General features: G+C 48.5%; 1 protein-coding gene and 5 non-coding genes across 6 annotated transcripts in view; all 6 read right to left on the bottom strand.

The window, feature by feature from the left end:
• The window catches only part of TEX14 (testis expressed 14, intercellular bridge forming factor), a 72,552-nt gene extending 67,348 nt beyond the window's left edge, over positions 1–5,204 (bottom strand). The window contains exon 1 of the mRNA XM_041000883.1: positions 5,069–5,204. Coding sequence (XP_040856817.1) covers positions 5,069–5,204 — 136 coding nt within the window. The remainder of the gene's footprint in view (positions 1–5,068) is intronic.
• LOC121170618 lies at positions 811–1,026 on the bottom strand. Its single transcript, XR_005886037.1, has one exon. It is a non-coding gene; the product is annotated as a small nucleolar RNA U3 (small nucleolar RNA).
• LOC121170616 lies at positions 2,798–3,013 on the bottom strand. Its single transcript, XR_005886035.1, has one exon. It is a non-coding gene; the product is annotated as a small nucleolar RNA U3 (small nucleolar RNA).
• A 2,153-nt stretch (positions 5,205–7,357) lies between the features above and the next one.
• LOC121170589 lies at positions 7,358–7,521 on the bottom strand. The gene has a single exon (XR_005886014.1). It is a non-coding gene; the product is annotated as a U1 spliceosomal RNA (small nuclear RNA).
• Positions 7,522–13,685: 6,164 nt separating this feature from the next.
• LOC121170588 lies at positions 13,686–13,849 on the bottom strand. The gene has a single exon (XR_005886013.1). It is a non-coding gene; the product is annotated as a U1 spliceosomal RNA (small nuclear RNA).
• Positions 13,850–16,021: 2,172 nt separating this feature from the next.
• Positions 16,022–16,185, bottom strand: LOC121170587. The gene has a single exon (XR_005886012.1). It is a non-coding gene; the product is annotated as a U1 spliceosomal RNA (small nuclear RNA).
• Between the last annotated feature and the right edge of the window lie 1,961 nt (positions 16,186–18,146).

The following is an 18,146-nucleotide window of genomic DNA, read 5'->3' as shown; positions in this document are numbered from 1 at the left end:
TCATGGCTCCTGCACCTCAGGCCATTATGGCATTGCACTGAGTTCGAGCATGATGCACCCGACTAGCCCTTGCACCTCGCAGGACTTATCCATTGCACGCGAGAGGGTAGTCACTCTTATAACTGCCTTGTCGAGACATTGCTCTTTACAACCACCGCGGTTGTAGCCCATGACGGGTAAGACATATGTCCATCAACTTAAAGAATAAATAAAATGTGGTATATTTATACTATGAAGTATTACTCAGATAAAAATGAACTACTGTCATTTTCAACAAAACACAACTGCAACCCGCTATATACTAAGTGTGAATAAGCCAGTTCCAATATTCTGTTTTCTCCACTATGTGACAGTATCACACAAACACAGTACCAAAAATATAAAGATGAACTTAATGAACATTAAGCTTGTGACCTCAGGCTAACCTAAAAGTATATTATCATAAACATTACAGATATAAAGGGAGGAAGGATGAGAAGTGAGGGAATAAAGAAATTAGGACATCCTAACACAACATAATAAACATAATAAAGTAGCAGCATAATAAAGTAAAATGTAAAGAACACCTGCTTTTCTAAGACCAAAAAGAGAGGGAAGTACAAAGACTAGCATTTCCTGTCTAAAGACTCATTTCCAGGCCACAGAAAAGAAACTGGGTGGGAAATGTACTCTCTGGAACAAAAACTGGCTCTGCTATGCACAGAAGTTCACCAACTTTGATACCTATCAAAAGACAAAAACTGCTCCAAATGTCACATCAAAAAAAAGGACCATGGATCTCTCCTTACTACGTTACACTTTAGTCAGAAAACCACTCAGATTGCATCCTCCCCCTCTAACTCTCCTACTAGGAGAAAAGAACGACCATCAAGGGCAAGTGGCAGTTGCACAAAAGCAACACCAAAAGCCAGCTTCACGCTCAGGGGAGGGTGCTAAAGCTCCTCCTCGTGGTTTTCGGTGCTCTACACGATCAGAGAAACTTCTCTAGTCACAGACTATAGAAATGATCCCTGAAAGTATAGTCTTAACCTCAGCACGTGCCACCCGGCTGGGCCTAACCCCAACACACACTTTTAAGTGGTGGCGAGATACCGTCACAGCTCACCTCCTAGAATTCCCACACAGTTACATCCTCAAAGTCTTGTTTCAGAAATAACCTTCAAAAGAACTTTCCCAACAGCTCCGAGAATGCGTGAAAAAAGGAAAAAAAGAACAATCGCATCAAGTTCCCTAATTAACATTTGACAGGCCATACAGCCAATCAGAAGTAACTGTCTTCTGGCTCTAAAGAAACTTCCAGATTAGTTTAAAGCAAAGGGTGTGACTAGAAAAAAAAAAATACAAATGATTTTCCTAATCTTCAATATGACAGAAAGCTTGTGAGGCAGCTTTTTTTTTTAACAGTGAAGATTCTCAGTTTTGAAAACCAACAGGTGAGATATTGTAAAAATGGTGCTTTTTGAGCCCAGCCTAGCAGCTAAATCCCTGTCTTGAATGCTCCAGGATTCCACATGGTCCCATTTTAATCTCTGCTGCTCCACTTTTTCCCAGCCAGCTTCCTGACTGAGGCCTGGGAAAGCACCCATATGCAAGACCTGAGCTTCTGATCGGCTCACCTCTGGCCATTACGGCCACTTGTGGATTGAATGAAAGGATGGAAAATTTTTCTGTCTCCCCTCTCCGTAAATCTGCCCTTCCAATAAAAACAAAACCTTTTTTTTAAGACTTAGTTATTTATTGGAAAGTCAGATATACATAGAGGAGGAGAGACAGAGAGGAAGATCTTCCGTCCGATGATTCACTCCCCAAGTGGCCGCAACGGCTGATGCTATGCCGATCCGAAGCCAGGAGCCTCTTCCAGGCCTCTGAAGCGGGTGCAGGGTCCCAAAGCTTTGGGCCGTCCTCGACTGCCTTCCTGGGCCACAGGCAGGGAGCTGGATGGGAAGCGGGGCCGCCGGGATTAGAACCAGCGCTCATATGGGATCCCGGGGCATTCAAGGAGAGGACTTTAGCCACTAGGCCACCCTGCCGGGGCCCAAAAAGAAACATTTTTTAAACATATGGGCATGAGGAATTTTAAAAGATTTATTTATTGTTGGGCCCTACACAAAAGCTCAATGGCTAAATCCTCGCCTGGCGAGAACAGCTATCACATGTAGGCACTGGTTCCACTTCTCATCCAGCAACCTGTTTGCGGTCTGGAAAATCAATGGAGGATGGTCTAAAGCCTTGGGTTTCTACACTCACCTGGGAAACCTGTAAGAAGCTCTTTGCTTCAGATAAACCTAATACCATGCATTACATTTAAACATACTTAATCACATAACAATCTGTAAATTAATAAATATATTTTCTTGTGACTCATTTTTCCACTTACTTTAATGCCAACATCTTGCTTTAAAATATATTTATTGGAGGCCCCGCGCCATGGCCTAGGGCTAAAATCCTTGCCTTGAACATGCTGAGATACCATATGGGCGCCAATTCTAATCCTGGAAGCCCCAATTCCCATCCAGCTCCCTACTTGTGGCCCGGGAAAGCAGTTGAGGATGGTCCAAGCCTTGGGACCCTGCACCCGTGTGGAAGCTCATGAAGTAACCCCTAGGATCAGCTCACTCCAGGCCCTAACAGGTTAGGGGGCAAACCAGTGGATGGAAAGTTCTTACACTTCCCAAAAGTCATTACTTAGATGTGACCCCTTAATAGGAACAGAAAGGAAGAAGGTTCAAGACAAGAAACCTCTCCCGTGGACACCGAAAACACAGAATGAACATAAACCTGAACCAGGAAACAGAAAACCACTCAGATTGCATCCTCCCCCTCTAACTCTCCTACTAGGAGAGAAGAACGATCATCAAGGGCAAGTGGCAGTTGCACAAAAGCAACACCAAAAGCCAGCTTCACGCTCAGGGGAGGATGCTAAAGCTCCTCCTCGTGGTTTTCGGTGCTCTACACGATCAGAGAAACTTCTCTAGTCACAGACTATAGAAATGATCCCTGAAAGTATAGTCTTAACCTCAGCACGTGCCACCCTGCTGGGCCTAACCCCAACACACACTTTTAAGTGGTGACGAGACGACCTATTTTTTTTTCTTTAATTTACCCTGTGATAGGTTGACCACTTTCGTTTTCAGTTTTTTTAGCATAGAGCACATGAATCTGATGACAGGACACACTCCCAACCCTCTTTTTACTGTTCAGTGTTCCCAATCGCCTCAAAGCAGCGCCGTGTCATTAGCATAGGGCCTCCCGCAGCCACGCCCAAGCACATCGGTTCCGCCCAGACAAGGCTGAGGCCCAGGGTCGCTGCTGGGCAGTTCAGCTAGGTCGGCTTAGCCTGGCATGAGGGGCGGGGCAAGGGTGTACATCCCTAACAGCAAGTAACAATCACAGCAAACACGAGTGGAATGCTGAATTTCTTGTCCACAGTGGGTTTCAATCCTTTATCACATTCCATTCTGGATTCAGCTGAAGAATCAGGACTGTTTAGTTGCTCTTTCTTATTTATTTAATTAGTTATTTTTAAGATTTATCTTACTTTTACTGCAAAGTCCTATATACAGAGAGGAGAGACAGAGAGGAAGATCTTCTATCTGATGATTCACTCCCCAAGCAGCCACAACGGCTGGAGCTGAGCCAATCCAGAACCCGGAGCCAGGAGCTTCCTGTGGGTCTCCCACGTGGGTGCAGGGTCCCAAGGCTTTGGGCCGTCCTCAACTGCTTTTCCAGACCATAAGCAGGGAGCTGGATGGGAAGCGCAGCCACTGGGATTAGAACTGCCACCCATATGGGATCCCAGCGCATTCAAGGCGCGTACTTTTAACGCTGGGATATTGTGTCACAACCCAAATTGGTAATGCTAACTGAAATATTTTTCTGAATTCTGTGAGTCATTCTAGTAAATTTTCATCCTTAGGATGTTTAGAAACCTGTGGGTCTGTAGTCAGCCAGGGAGAACTAGGTGCCCCAGTTGTAGCTGACATTTGAAGTAAGGACAGACCTAGGGAACCGAGTCCTGATGTTAAATCCAGAATTCAACATAAGAATGGAATGGTGAATTTCCCAGTTATAATCAGGGAATCGGCACTGGAAAACACCACATATTTTGTGTTAGGAAATAACCCTTTTAGCAAGCACAAGCACTTAAAAAAAAATTCACACCCTTTCAAGGCCTTACACAATTCCTAAAGTAAGACCAAAATCGAGGCTCTAGTTCAAATAATGGCCAGTTACCACCTACTGGATCAGCCTTCTTACCAACAACAGCTACACTGCGGTCTCCAGTGCGAAAGAAAGCCAGGACGTGGGATACCTCTTGAAAGGAGAGAGACACCAAAGGTTTGAGGAGGAGTCTCAGGGTTTTAAGCTTTCCCTGACCACTCCTTGTTGGGCGGGAACCTACAGGCGAAAGGTTCCCCACTGTTGGTCTCTTAACCAGTCGGGAATGGGTAGGCAATGCTGTGTCACCCACTTGAAGGTGTAGTCAAGAATTCAACAGGCGTAGAGGGTCTCAGACTCCCCTCTCTGAATCCTACATCCCACTTGTGCAGGGGTAGGGGCAACGTCTGCTTCTAGCTCCTAGCAGTGAGACTTCTAAGGAGGATCCTGCATTGTTGCCCACCTGCTAGAGCTACCAACATCAGCACTCCATCTGGGTGCCCATTACTGCAGCTCCAGCTCTGATGCAGCTCCCCTCACACACACCTGAGAGAAGCAGTGGAAGATGGCCCACATGCCTGGACCCCTGCCACCCACGTGGGAGAGTAGGAGACCAAGAAGCTCCTGGCTCCAGCCTCGCCTGGCCCTGGTCATAACAGCCATTTGTGGAGGGAGCCAGGGGATAGAAGATCTCTCTCTAGCTTCTCTTCTTTCTGTAACTCTCTCAAGTAAATAAAATAATTCTAAATGAGTAATTTAAAAGGCTACTAGTGAGCAGTATGACTAGTGTGTCTCAATTTACCATTTGGATTCGCCCCCAGGACTCCTTCAGAGCTCTACCTTGCCCCTGGTTTTGCTCGACTCAGAAATGCGGGGCCAGGTGCTTCTGTCACATCTATGTAGGACATACCTTTCTTGAGGATCTTCTTGACTTTCACGTAATTCCCTTGTTTCACATACTCATGAAGCTGAGCTTCCAAGGAGTCGTTCCTCAAGCTACCAAGCTGAACAGGACAGGGGACTGGAAGATGAACCGCCCGTGACATCCTGTTTCAAAAGGAAGCAGTGTGTTCATTCTTGCAGCTAGAAACACAGTGAAAAATCTTACACTCCCTCCGGTCTGGAACTCACCCTGCTTTGCTGCTAGTTATCCCTGGGTGTCCACACAGACCTGGCTCCAGAGCTCCCGCCTCTGCCCCAACACACGGTTACGAGTCCCTGCACACTACGTACAGCTCAGCATTTGTGCACAGCCCATATGCAGTCTCCCCTCTACCTTAATGATCTCAGGATTACTTAAAATATCTAATAGGATGGCAATAATATACAAATAGTTGTTTTATGATACTGTATTCGGAATAGTGCAAGAAAAATCTGTACACACATGGTGAAGATGCTATTTCTCAAGAACATTTTCAATATTTGGGGCCCAGTGCGGTGGTCTAGCAGCTAAAGTCCTTGCCTTGTACACCCCGGGAACCCATATGGGTCGCCGGTTCTAATCCCGGCAGCACCACTACCCATCCAGCTCCCTGCTTGTGGCCTGGGAAAGCAGTCGAGGATGACTCAAAGCATTGGGACCCTGCATCCATGTGGGAGACCTGGAGGAAGTTCCTGGATCCTGGCTTCGGATCGGCATAGCACCAGCCGTTGGGCTCACTTGGGGAGTGAATCATCGGACGGAAGATCTTCCACTCTCTCTCTCCTCCTCTCTGTATATCTTTGCAATAAAAATATTTTTTTTAAAAAAAAGGAAAATTTTCAATATTTGGTTGGTTGTACCCGTGAATGTGGAAACCATGGATACAAAGGGCCAATTGTAATGATGCAGGAAAACAAATGCTGGAACTTTATGAGACTGAAAAACTGACTGTACTCATGTGTATTTTCAGAGCTCAAAAGATTAGTGACTAGCATGCTGCAAACTTAGAAATATGACTTTATCGTGTCAATAGGACAATTCAGAAACTTCTCTTTTTAAAGATGTTTATTTTTATTGGAAACGCAGATTTACAGAGAAGGAGAAACAGAAACACCTTCCATCCACTGATTCACTCCCCAAGTGGTCACAACAGCTAGAGCTCAGCCAATCTGAAACCAGGAACCAACAGTTTCTTCCGAGAACAGACGAGATCGGGCGCGTTCAGGGTGGTATGGCCGTAGACAAACCAATAGTTTCTTCCAGATCTCCCATGTGGGTGCAGGGTCCCAAGGCTCTGGGCCACCCTCGACTGCTTTCCCAGGCCATAAGCAAGGAGCTGGGTGGGAAGCAGAGCAGTCATAACGCGAACTGGCGCCCACAAGGGATGCTGGTGTTTGCAAGCGAGGGATTAGCCAGTTGAGCCATCATGCGGGAGCCTAAAATCTAAACACCAGAACACAATGCAGCCATTACACATGTAAGAATGGGGTACGGGTCCACCGTGATGGTTAGATAGCTAAATCCTTTCCTGGAATCCACTAAAATCCCATGTGGACAGCTGGATCCTAGCTGGTCCGCTTCCCATTCATCTCTCTGCTACTGGCCTGTGAAAGCAAATGGCCCAAGGCCTTGGGCATCGGTGCCCACATGGGAGACCCAGAGAAAGATCCCTGGCTCCTGGCTTCAGATCAACTCTGCTGTGGCCGTTGGGGCCATTTGGGTAGTAAAATGACACACAGATCTTTCTCCCTTTCTCTGTAAGTCTGCCTTTCCAACAAAAATACAAAAGCAAATATTGAAAATATTAAAATATATATACACACACACGTGTGTGGGCAGTATAAAGGAGTGGGCTGGGTTCCTAGTCCAGACTTCAAAGTTCTGGCTTTATTACCTCCCCATAGAAATGACTCCATATTAATATGACTCAATTTCTTCATCTGTGAAACCGGTTTAAAAATAAACAGGAGAAAGAAAAACCCTCGGTGCAGCAACTTATTGGCTATAGCCCTCCTTTACACTCAAGTCCTGGCTGCTACCTTTTCTTGGCAGTTCCCTGCTTTGGGTCTGGGAAACCACGCTGGAACTCTGCACACACACATGTGAAAGGGAGGGGGGAGTGAAACATCGCATTGTAACCCACCTACGGGTGTATCTACGATTTCGCTCTCCACATGCATCTGACACAAAGCCTAAAATAACAACCAAAAACCACATAGCTATCAAAAGATTCAGCCAAACACACAAGGAGCTAGTTCTACCATTGCACCAAAATATCAGGGGAGAGCGCGAACGCAGTCCCCCACTACCACAAATTATGCAGTCGAGTTTCCCACATTTGGGGAAATCGCAGGGGTCAGCACACCCGGAGTGCAATGGGTGAGCCTCGCCCTGGGAAAACCACCTTCGTGATCATGGTATCTCCCCTGCCAGGTAAGTATGAGTTGCTCAGCTTGCCTGCTCGCATACCCTCTTCATCAACACACACTTTAGTCATGATCAATTGCATTTCAAATGTTTTAAGTCCTAATTTATAAGCTGAAGGATATTCCACGTGACACGGATCAAGCTACAGTTTCTCTTTGGAGATTTGCTCGAATTCTGCCTTAGGAAAACGGCTAAAACCGGCTATCTCCGTGCTTTATTTGCATATCCCCGCCCCTTGTGGTGACATCACCAGCAGAGTCAAGGAACTCTTCCTCACGTAGTTGCAGCTGCGCGATCAGCAAGAAAAACGACAAGCGTGGCTGTGGTTAAAGAGATTTTAATATTTAGTAGCTTGGGGTGCGCGTTGGGCGCAGAGGTTAGAAAGCTGCTTGGCACCCCACATGCCACAGGAGTACTGGCCCTCAGAGCCGGGTCCAGGGCCTCGGAGAAGAGAACCCTGGCCCCCAATTCTTGACCCCCACACCACAGGTCACTCTCTGCATTTACTAGATGCCCTGGCTGTGCAAAGCAAGACTTTGGAATTGCCAAGACCATCAAGGCAGAGGGAGCCTCTCTGCCCATATCCAGAGAGAGGGACGCTGCAGCCCATGCTTCCAGAATAGGACAAGACAGCCGCTTGAATACTCTCATTCAAGACACCTCTGTCAGCCCAGACCCCTGGGCCCCCTCGTACAAAAGCCCAAGCCGTTTCCCCTAAAGCCAGTGTCCAGTCGGACACTCCACTTCCCTACTTCTCTGTGGGGCAGGGCCTTCCTATTGCTTTGCTTTGAATAAAGATTTCTGTTATGTTTGCACTTGTTTCACAGCTTTTTATTTCTACACTAACCTTAGAAAAGAACCCACCAAGGTTTGCTGGCAACACCTCCGAGTCCCGGCCATGCTTGTCTGGCCATGTGCTGGGAGGCTGCGATGGCGGCTGCAATAGCTGCGGCCCTGTCACCCTGAAGACCCTCCCAGAGTTCCCAGCTTTTGCCTTTCCCCTGGGAGTGGGTTTTTGGTGAACCTGTATCTATATGCTAACAGGCTCTCCCTTTCAAATAAATAAATGAGTAAACACTTGGCTTTTTGGATTGTGAGTCTGAATCCTGCGGGTAGGGAGTGGCATTTGGTGTGTTGAGGGCAGCTTAGGGCAGGAGTGTGCAAGCAGGGTCGGCTGTGCCAAGCCCAGATCACCTCTCCTCTTGGGTGGGCATGCTTCTGGCTGTCTGGCCCACAAGGATGCCGAGAACACCCAGGGAACGCATGTGACATGTCACCGTGGGCCCTCAACCCGGAGTCGGCCACCTGGAATTTGGACTGGCAAATCTTGTCTGCCACCTTGGGACCTAAAGCAGTTTTGCCAAGATTTCACAGGAGGCAGAATGCTGCCTGTTAGTGACACTGCGGTCACCCTGTGTATCTAGACCTTGAAAATACACCTGCATGGTTCTTCCTTTCTGGGCAAACCAATTATTTGCCTCTTGGTACACTGACTTTTTTTTTTTTTAGCTTACCCCTCCTTGTCCTATGTTCTTTACAGTTTGGGAGGTTACTTTTAACTATGCCAATAGTGATAAGTCTCTCTTATTGCTCCTTCTAACTCTGCCTTTTAAATACATAATCTTTAAAAAAAAAATGAACTTTCGAGACTACTTTTACCTGATCCATCTTTTAGTTTGCCAACCTCAACATTCACCATAACGTCTGCTAATGTCCCTGCGAAGGCACACCGGGCGGCGCAAGCTCACACAGAGGCCGGGATGGAGGAGGCAGGCCACGGCCAGCTCCAGCTATTTTGGGGATTGAACCGGTGCGTGGAAGATCTCAATCTCTCCTTCTTTCTCTGTGATTCTGCAATTCTTTTTTTTTTTTAAGATTTATTTATTCATTATTGGAAAGATAGATATACAGAGAGGAAGAGAGACAGAGGAATACTTCCGCCCACTGATTCACTCCCCAAATGGCCGCAAAGGCCACAGGTGAGCTGATCTGATCTGAAGCCAATAGCCAGGAGCTTATTCCAAGTTTCCCATGTGGCTGCAGGATCCCAAGGCTTTGGGTCATCCTCCACTGCTTTTCCAGGCCATAAGTAGGGAGCTCAATGGAAAGTGGAGCAGCCAGAACAGAAACTAATGTCCCAACGGGATCCTAGCACATGCAAGGTGAGGATTCAGCCATATGAGCCATCGTGCTGGTCCTCTAAGATTCTAAAAGATAAATGAATCTTGGGACCCGGTGCAATAGCATAGTGGTTAAAGTCCTCGCCCTGAATACACCAGGATCCCATATGGGAGTCCAGAGGCCACATTTCCCATCTAGCTTCCTGCTTGTGGCCTGGGAAAGCAGTCAAGGATGGACCCTGCACCCGCATGGGAGCCTGGAGGAAGTTCCTGGCTCCTGGCTTCGGCTTGGCGCAGCTCTGGCTGTTGTGCCCACTTGGGGAGTGAATCATCGGACGGAAGACCTTCCTCTCTGTCTCTTCTTCTCTCTGTATATCTGCTTTCCCAATATAAATAAATAAATAAAATAAACCTTTAAATACAGAAAGCCCCAGATATCAAAAGAGACACAATGTAGAGCAACCGAGTAGGTGAGAGTCTTTCAGCACGGAGCCAGGTCTGAGCAGCGGAGCGGGTACCTCACCCTCCTGGCCACGGGGCTTAGCTGGAAGGACCCGTGCTGCGCCAGGCTGCCTGCTCGACACCTTAGCTCCCCATCTACCATTGCTGGGCATGGGGGAGGGTCCTGGGCTCGTGGGAGGCCAGAGCGCCAACTGGTGTCAGGCTCTGCCTGCTGGCTGCTCTGTGGTGAGCTCTGGGGTTTTGGGGTATCAATTACTGTCTAGGGACATCCATGGATAAGGCCATTATACGTATACGGGAGGAATGAATCCTGAGGGACACTCCACAAGAAAGCCACTGTGCTTGCAGGTAAGCAAAGGGACAGAGACCTGGTGGTCAGAGCGGGAGAGATCTGAAGATCTTTATGGGTCAGACTGATATACCAGCTTACAGGGGAGTTTTGAGTTGGGCTTGTCAGCATGGAACTTGGCTGACCAACATACGCCAGCACACACACAAGCCATGGCTGGGGGCCTGTCTTTTTTTTTTTTTTTTCCTATTCTTTTTCATTTTTGACAATCTTTACATAGTTAATTAGGGTACAAAAGTTCAAGGGCTGGGCCCGGCGCTGTGGCACAAGTGGTTAAGGTCCTCGCCTTGCACGCCCGGGATCCAATATGGGCACTGGTTCTATCCCGGCAGCCCCGCTTCCCATCCAGCTCCCTGCCTGTGGCCTGGGAAAGCAGTCGAGGACAGCCCAAAAGCTTTGGGACCCTGCACCCGCGTGGGAGACCCGGAAGAGGCTCCTGGCTTCGGACCGATATAGCATCAGCCGTTGCGCTCACTTGGGGAGTGAATCATCGGATGGAAGATCTTCCTCTCTGTCTCTCCTCTCTGTATATCCGCCTTTCCAATAAAAAAAAGATAATAAAAATAAATCTTTTAAAAAAAAGTTCAAGGGCTACAGGAAAGTGTGTAAAACTATTATTTCCACTTTTTTTCCCCCTGTACCTGGGGTAAAGAGGGAGGTAAAAGGAGAAGCCATACCCAGTCTCCCACCCATCCCAGGTCCCTGATGTGGGGCATGCTCCGAGGATTCTGCTCAGGTGGTTTTGATAGTTCAACAATTATGAATCACTGCCAATCTCGCCACTCCGAGCACGATGAGGTCGCTGAGCAATCCTCTGATTGACATATTTAGAGTCTCCATTTGCCCTGTTTTTCGCTGCCAGCACATGGCTCGGGTAGTTGATTGATTTGTTCTCTCCTCTGTCTTTTCATGGTTAGGGTTCTGAGTCCAACAGTTTGATTGGGGAGATCCCCAAAGAAACTTAGTCTGAGGTGTTCCCAACCAGGTTCTTGTGTGTACTTGCAAGTACAGGGCCCGGCACAGTCCATCACCCCAATTAGCTGGTGGCTGCAATTGCTGGATTGGTTCTGTTTCCAGCTGTGTCTTCCACTGGAACCAACGGGTGTTACAGTCCAACTTTATTCTGCCCAACACACACTCGGCCCTCACATAAACCAGTGGGAGCCTAGTCGGAGCAACTCACAATAACCCCACCAGGCCCGCCCCCATCCTGGTTCCTGCGCTTGCCAGTATGTACAGCAGACTAGTCAAGTCTGTCCCACATTCCATTCAGCTCTCATACATGTCAGTGGGCATCGAAGCCTAGTTCAACCCAACCAGCTCCACTATCCAGCCCGCACACATGCTGTTGGGTGCCTTTCTGTCTAGTAGGGGCCTGTCTTGAAGGGCTAGATCCTAGTACCTGACAGTGAGTGTAGAATCAGGGGATGGGTCACATTAGATTGAGCCATGGCACCAACTAGTAAGCAAGAGAACCAGGTCCGGGGGTGTATTCTGTGGCGGACAAGTGGGCCCAACCTTATGAAACTACAAATCCTGGTTAACTTGAGAGTTGAGATGGTGATGGGCTTAGCTAGGTGTGACAATGGAACCTGCCACACTCACGGGTGCAGGGAACGAGAATAGTCTGGGCAGGTCCAGGCTGCAGCACTCGCATGAGCACCCTAAAACAAGGTGTGGGGCAGGCTGAGCCACACAAGCTCATACAAAGGCCGGGACAGAGGGGGCAGGCCATGCCGTGTAAGGATCTAGCATCTGCTGGCATGCAGGAGATCTGGGTCAGGGAGTGGCCCGTATGGGGGAACTCCCCTGATGGGGGAACTGCCACTGATGAGCACGTGATCCAGGCATGGCGTTGGACAGGCTGGGCAGAGTAACTCCATCTGTCAGCAAGTGCGTGAGTTGGTTTTAGAAGGGGGCGGACCAGGTGGGGCCTAGCAAACCATAGCCAACTGGCGAGTGCAGAAATCAGGATGGAGTGCAGGTCATGCTGGTCTAGGCTCCCATACCTAGTGATTTGCATGAGCCAGGGATGAAAGCAGACTGAACAGGGCCAGGTTGTAGCACCCACCAGTGAGAGCTGGGTCTGGGGGCTGACTGGGTTAGGCCAGGCTGCAGCTTTTGAAGGCAAGGGCCAAGACAGCGAAGGGGCTGTGTCAAGTTCAGTTAGAGCAAACACTGGCATGCACAAGATTTGTGACTGGGATCAGACCTGGCTGGAGAGCTAAGAGGACGCCCTGGCTGGGTTGCAGGTGCCACTGGTGAGTGTGGGGGTCAGAGCGGAAGCTGCGGTCTGGTCTGGACATGGCTGCAGTCTCCCTTGCTACAAATGTGGACTGGGTCTGGGGTGTGCCAGACTGGGCTAGACTCCAGCACCAACTGGTGATCGTGAGAACCAGAGTGGGTGTAAAGAGCTGGACTAGGTATCTGCCCCTGCTGATCCATACGTGAGTTGTGTCTGGGTGTAGACTAGGCTTAGCTGGGCTGTAGCACCCAATAGTAAGAATCGGAATGGGTGAGGGTCAGACAGGAAAGGCCACTGTTCCTGCTAGGACAGGAGGTTGATTAAGTAGAGCTGTCCCGTGGACTCACCAGTGTATGTGACATTCGGAAAGGTTCTGATGGAGAAGCCTGGGGAACCTCTGTTGGGACGCGCTCCCCGCAGGTGAGTGCAAGAACTAAGACTGGGAGCAGCCCAGACCAGGCCAGGCCACTCCTGAGTGGCAAGATTTACAATACAGAACTGTGGAACTATCAAAACCACTTGAGCAAGACTCTCAATACCCCACACTGAGGACCCTGGGATGGGTGGGAAGCTGGGTGTGGCTTCTCCCATCATCTCTCCTCTTCCCCGGAGATACAGGAAGTTAAAAAAGAGAATGTGAAAACAATAGTTTCACCCACTTTCTTCTAGCCCGTGACCTCTTCGCACTCTAACAAAATATGTAAAAATTGTCAAAAACAGAAGCTTTCATCTTGCTGGTGAAAGCAGAGTTGCTCTAAACGCGTATCTAAAATTATCTTGGGTGCTGAATCCATGGACAGTTCACTGAGAACCTACAACATTCTGTTGTGTGGCTTGCTCAACATACTTCTTCATCTAAAGTGTCCTTCAGATGAGTAACTTACTAACCACCTCTCTTGCTCTTCCACCACTGAGTCAAGTAACAATCCTCCCACAAAACCTGGCTAGAGACCAGCTTAAGAGGCCAAACATGAAACTATCTTTTTTTGAGACCAGAAAGATCAGGGGAGAGCGCGAACGCAGTCCCCCACTACCACAAATTATGCAGTCGAGTTTCCCACATTTGGGGAAATCGCAGGGGTCAGCACACCCGGAGTGCAATGGGTGAGCCTCGCCCTGGGAAAACCACCTTCGTGATCATGGTATCTCCCCTGCCAGGTAAGTATGAGTTGCTGGCATCCCCAGTATGAAGCTATAGCTGCCAACACACTGTAAGATTCGGGTAATATCCGAACCGACTCTAACTGGGCTTTATCTTTGTATTGTAAGCAAAAGAGAAACAGATTGCCCTGCTGTGTTAGTGCTGGTGACAAAGGTGATCTGAGTATCTTTTCAGAAAGCACGCTTTCAACATGCAGGAAGTCTTCATCTACATACCCCACCTCCCACGGTGACATCACGGGTTCGCCCCTTGGGCGGGACGCAGGCAGCAGCTTCCTCCACGCCCACGTGGCCCTTCCCCTTCTTCCTGCTCCTGACCAGGGAAGTGACATCAGACTACTTTCCCGACAGAATTGGAGCCCTCTCCCAGCTTTCCGCGTAACCCACAGGAGAGAGCTGAGTAACTTCAGCAAGCGGACATGCACAGTATTTTATTCCTGGGAACACTTCACACTCTCCCAGGAGGCTGACATTCCCTACCATTCCCCACCCACTTCCTGTTGGGTTCCAAGCGCACAGGCAGAGGTGCAAAAGCAGGGCACGCTGGGTGGGGGTGCTGTGCTGCGAGTGTCATTGGGGCACACAAAAGGGGTGAACGGAGGAAGAAAGAACAGAACGGCTCCCCTGCTGGGAAGGCTGCCAGCAGCTCCCCAGGTGCACTGCAAGGCCTGACAGGAGTCCCTCCAGCTACTTCAATGCACTTTCAGGGACCCTCAGCTACCCGAGAGGTGTTGACGCGTTGTTGTTTGTCCTTGCCAGATGGTCTCTGTAACTGATGTGAGCTTGGGAACTAATGTCAGTAAGGTCTTGGTGAGTGGGCCTTTAACCATTCCCCGTTGTCTTGTCTGCTCCTAAGACCCTTTGGCTGGGAGAGCACAGGATTGTAAAACATGCTTTCCAAATAATTAAGGGTTGTTAAGCCCGTGGTTGTACTGGGAATTAATGTTTAAAGTTTTTTGTTTCTTTTTGTTTTTTTTTTTTCCCCTGAAAAATACACCTTCCTTAAGTAAATTGCAGAGTGAAATGTGGTAGGAGTGTATTACTGACTAATATGTGTTGTCAGGGGAGGAAATCCCCACTGCAAGGTCAGAGTGGATAATGGCCTGCTTTAAACTGAAACAATGCTATAGATTTATCTTTGAAACACCTACTTGATAATGACCTGAAAAGTTTGTGTGAAAGCTTGAGAGATTTTTTTTCTGTATAAAGAGGACAGTTTTCTTGCATTGTCCATTATAATCATGAAATTATAGTGGACCATTTTTACTCTTTATCTCTTAAAAAAAAAAAAAAACGCCAACTCGGGCCTGATGCTGTAGCTCAGCAGCTGATGTCCTCGCCTTGCATGCACCAGGATCCCATATGGGCACCGGTTCGAATCCCAGCCGCTCCACTTTCCATCCAGCTCCCTTAACCACTTGCGCCACCGTGCCGAGCCCAGATGAATTTTATTAAAAAATAAAATAAATCTTGGGCCCAGTGTGGTGACCTAGTGGCGGAGCCTGGAGCCATGCAGGAGACCTGGAGGAGGTTCCTGGTTTCGGATCGGTGCAGCTCCAGTGGCCGTTGCGGTCACTTGTGGGTGAATCAACAGAGGGAAGAGCTTCCCGGTCTCTCCTTCACTCTGTATATCTGCTTCTCCAACAAAAACAAGCAAATCTTTAAATAAAATATAAGATAAACTTGTAATAAAAACAAAGAAACTTTCTACCAAGATGTAGGGCTGGGGAGTTTTGGCACCAACCACCTGTTCCAGCGGGCCTGGCTTTACTCCAATCCCCCAGCGCTGCTGAGAGCCTGACGCTACACCTCCCTGCTCTCCCATGCCTCCTGCATGCAGACTGGCATTACAGTCTCCAAGCCACTCTTTCTCCTACTCTGACGTTTCTAAACCTCCACATTTGAGCAGTTACGGTGACACTTCTCCCCAAAGCAGGGGCTCAAACTGTATAGATAGGTTTCAGACAATCCAATGAACCATTAATTGGTTGTTACAGGAAATCAAAACATGGCAGCTTCAAAAACGCCAAAGACCGGCACTGCCACTACCAGCTGCATTAGGGAAATGCCGTGTTTCAGCCACATAAATTGAGATAGGCTGCACAAGTTTAACAAATCCAGAACATGAACTCTCAGCAAGGAATAACTACCTAATCTTTCTTTGAGACCAGAAAGATCAGGGGAGAGCGCGAACGCAGTCCCCCACTACCACAAATTATGCAGTCGAGTTTCCCACATTTGGGGAAATCGCAGGGGTCAGCACACCCGGAGTGCAATGGGTGAGCCTCGCCCTGGGAAAACCACCTTCGTGATCATGGTATCTCCCCTGCCAGGTAAGTATGAGTTGCACATGCTGAGGTCTGTCGTAGCCTGCTGTGCACAGCACTATTTACATATGGTGTGAAAATAAATGTTCACCTAAAAGCTCCAGATTGTGCTATGAGATTAACGCAAACACTCTGACATTTGACAAAAACCGACAGCTTTTGAAAATTCCCCAAATTACAATATGACACACAAGGAAAAAAAAAAAACTCTTTCCCAGCCTGCACCAGAATGCGTCATCTGCATATCACCCGCCCCCGCAGATGACGTCACTCCTGGGTTCGCTTTCTGCTTTCAGAATTACCTAGTTTGTGAAGAGGTAGAGTCCGTAAAAGCGCACTAAAGTCTGTGTCAGGTCTGGGGCAACCATTATGAGGCCGTCCTCCCTCGTGTTTACGGAGACCCTAAAAGCTCAATGAGAAGGGAAACTTGCATTTGCTGGGACGGCCTCCATTTGTTCACCAGGCAGCAAGGAAATCACACTTTCAAGTGGGCAGCACAAGAACTTTCCACCCAGGGAGGAGTCAGAGAACCCGAAAAGCCAGATGTCTACCCACTCTTTTCAAAAGGCACCCCATCTCCCCGCCCCTCCTGGGAGGTGCTGTCCCCTTTCTTCTTTTCCCATTCACGTTGCTGGTAATAGTAATAACATGTGATACTTCTTGTTACACACCTACTTGAAAGGCAGGGGTGGGAGCGGGGCCCTTCCAAGGATCCCCTGTGTGTGTGCAAGTGTTGGGGGTGTACTCCAACACCCGGACCATCTTCCTCTGCCTCCCCAAGCCCGTTAGGGGAGAGCTGGAGAGGAAGCACCCCTACAGAGGGCTGTGGGGCAGGCCGGGGGGCATAATCCCCGAGGCCACAGGCCAACTCGGCATAGCCTGTGATCATTCTCGCTGTGTCTTCGCCCTGCAGTGTCCTAGAACACTAACATGGACATCTTTAACACACACAGCATCACTGCTTCGCTCTTGGCGGGAGGTCAGCCAGCACAGGATTACAATCCACTACAGATCCTTTGTCTGAGAACAACTGAATGGATACCTTTTGTATAACTGACTGCATATCATTTGCATGAGAAAAAATGAGTGTGTATCATTCTTATAACTAGATGGATATAACTTCTATGAGAACAGCTGAATGGACAACATGTGAATGAGAACAACTGGTGCAATATTCCAAACAAAACTATAGAAACAATTGACGGGTTTTGTTGATAAGCTCAATACTTCCTCCCTTATCCCATATAAAGCCTGATGCCATTAATAAACTTCAGCTTTCGACCATCAGTGCAGAGTCCACATGTGTTACTATCTGCTCCGTGTGCCAAGTCCATCGTTGCGGCACAGGGAACAATTGCATGAAATAAAAATGAAAGTATAAAGCTGATGCAATAGCCTAGTGGCTAGGCTCTCACCTTGGATACCATATGGGCACCAGTTCCTGTCTCAACAACTCCACTTCCCATCCAGCAGTCAAGGATGGCCCAAAGCCTTGGGACCCTGCACTCACATGGGACATCTGGAAGAACCTCCTGGCTCTTGGCTCCGGATCAGCTCAGCTCTGACTGTTGCGGACACTTAGGGAGTAAACCAGTAGGGACAGAAAGGTTAACTTTCCCTTCTCTTTAAATTTTTTTTTTATTTTTTTAGATTTATTTTATTTTTATTGGAAAGCCAGATAGAGAGAAGAGACAGAAAGGAAGATCATCTGCCCAATGATTCACTCCCCAGGTGGCCGCAACGGCTGGAGCTGTGCTGATCCGAAGCCAGGAGCCTCTTCCGGGTCTCCCACGCAGGTGCAGGGTCCCAAAGCCTTGGGCCGTCCTCAACTGCTTTCCCAGCCCACAGGCAGGGAGCTGGATGGGAAGCGGGGCTGCCGGGATTAGAACCGGAGCCCATATGGGATCCCGGGTGTGCAAGGTGAGGATCTTAACCACTGCGCCACCGCGCCGAGCCCTCCCTTCTCTTTTGAGTG

Source organism: Ochotona curzoniae, unplaced genomic scaffold (assembly GCF_017591425.1).
Source record: "Ochotona curzoniae isolate NIBS_2020 unplaced genomic scaffold, NIBS_Ocur_1.0 scaffold_2453, whole genome shotgun sequence".
NCBI classification, from domain to species: domain Eukaryota; kingdom Metazoa; phylum Chordata; class Mammalia; order Lagomorpha; family Ochotonidae; genus Ochotona; species Ochotona curzoniae.
The sequence above is the reverse complement of the archived record's forward strand: the minus strand, read 5'-3'. Positions and strand labels throughout refer to the sequence as shown.